The sequence below is a fragment of the Glycine soja genome, chromosome 1 (genome assembly GCF_004193775.1).
Source record: "Glycine soja cultivar W05 chromosome 1, ASM419377v2, whole genome shotgun sequence".
Taxonomy (NCBI): Eukaryota; Viridiplantae; Streptophyta; class Magnoliopsida; order Fabales; family Fabaceae; genus Glycine; species Glycine soja.
The window spans coordinates 7,903,927-7,905,999 of record NC_041002.1 but is presented as its reverse complement, the minus strand read 5'-3'; the positions used below and the strand labels follow the sequence as shown (position 1 = coordinate 7,905,999).

Below are 2,073 nucleotides of genomic sequence, written 5' to 3'. Positions count from 1 at the left end.
CCAAGGTTCTATGTTGTTTTACGTTGCTTTTAAGGAATCTGGCAATTCTAAAGAGCAACAGCAAGAGTTATCTAATGCACTGTAGGTGTAGTCAAGGAAAAGGTTGTGTAAAAAGAAAGAAGCCCAATAGGATGGCAAGACAGATGCAGTTAAAGTCATTTCAGAAAGGGAGAAGGAGGCCATTACCGAGAAGCAATGTGAGCTAATAAATCAAATGGGCTTGACCCACGGGGGTGACATCCAGCAGATCATGGGAATGATGGTAGACATGGAGAAGAGAGATAATAAGTTGGCAGCTGGGAAGGGAGAAAATACTCTTAATCATGATAATACTTTCCTATAATTGCAGAGGACTGGGCATGGGGATTAAATGGGATGCTATTAGAAAGCTCAACCTAAAGCATAAGTAAGGTGGATCTTGTGTGCGTACAGGAAACAAAGAAGGAGACCTTTACCAAGATTAAAAATCAGCAGCACGCAGCAGTAATTAAAAATCAGATAGAGTGGAGGGTGGGGAGCGGAGATAAATTCAGATTCTGGGAAGATTCTTGGGTAGGTGCTGGAGTTTCATTAATGGCAAAGTATCCTAAACTATACAACATCTCCAATCAACAATATCAACTTATTAGCAGTGTGGGGAGTCAAAAAGATGCAGGGTGGGAATGGAGCTTTAGTTGGAGGAGATCTCTATTTGAAAATGAAATTGGGATGGCAGCTGAATTTCTAGAGGAGTTAGCTCAAGTAAAAATCCAACAAAACCAACCAGATTTATGGGTTTGGAAGGCTGACCCGAGCGGGAATTACTCTACAAAATCAGCATATCGATTATTGATGGAAGCGACAACCGGGGCTGTTGAAGATAGGACTTTCGTGGAACTATGGAATCTTAAAATTCCACTCAAGGCAATAGTGTTCACATGGAGGCTCATTAAGGATCGCTTGCCAACTAGGACAAACCTAAGGACCAGACAAGTGGAGCTAAATGACTCTCGGTGCCCACTGTGCAACAGTCCGGATGAAGATGCAACACACCTATTTTTCTACTGCACTAAGACCCTACCCCTATGGTGGGAATCTCAGTCATGGATAAATTCATCGGGTGTATTTCCCCATAATCCCAAAGATCATTTTCTGCAACACGATAACCGGTCTGCTGTTGGAGCTAGAGCTAGAAGATGGAAGTGCTGGTGGGTAGCACTAACATGGACAATTTGGAAGCATCGAAACAGGGTAGTCTTTGATAATCAATCTTTTGATGGAAGTAAAGTCATGGATGACGCACCATTTCTACTATGGTCTTGGCTCAAGGTTATGGAGAAGGGTTTCACTATGCACTTCAGCTATTGGTCTTCCCATCTCAAAGCAGCCTTCTAAAAGTAGGGAGTGGTCATGACTGTAACAATTTAAACTAGATTTGCTGGGCATGTATATTTCCTCTATGGGTTCAGCCAGATCCCTAGTGTTTTGAATCTCCTGTATACCCATCCTTTATTGTACTTTAGTACCTCTGGTACTCATCTATAATATATTATTACTTTTGCTGAGCAAAAAAAATGCAATTATAAAATAAGAAGGCTAACAACATACTCTCACATTTTTTTCAACACATTCTCCAAATTTAAGCGAGTCTCACAAAGCGATGTAGACCTCACCCCCTATTTTTTCATTTTCTAAAAATCCTTTTTAAGGATTACTTCATCATACATTAAGCATGTTGTCCCATAACAAGTTTTTCTTTTTGTTTGTGTTTTTCTTCTTTCTTCCATTTTTTTCTTTTTGTCTGCTTATTCTTCATCATTTCTTCAAACGTTCCTCATCTCCTTTTCTCTCTTCTTATTCTCATTGCAGCTGTTCTTGTTCTTCATGCGTTCGATGTGTCTTGTGCTCTGATTATTCAAAATTTTAGAATTTGGCTCTCTATTTTTTTAGAATTTCAGAATTTAGTTCTCTGGTCTTTTAGAATTTCGGAATCATGTTGTTCATGCTTTATTGCTTTTTTTTAGTAAACCTATAATGTTGTTCCCAATTCTTTTTCTCTGGTGCTGCTGTGTTTCTGATTAATAATATATATAT

The 2,073-nt window shown here is 39.1% G+C and overlaps 1 protein-coding gene across 1 annotated transcript; it reads left to right on the top strand.

Moving 5' to 3' along the window:
- Window positions 1–573: 573 nt before the first annotated feature.
- Window positions 574–1,374, top strand: LOC114372674. The gene has a single exon (XM_028330565.1). It carries the CDS (start codon window positions 574–576, stop codon window positions 1,372–1,374), a length of 801 nt encoding a protein of 266 aa, XP_028186366.1.
- The last annotated feature ends 699 nt before the right edge of the window (window positions 1,375–2,073 follow it).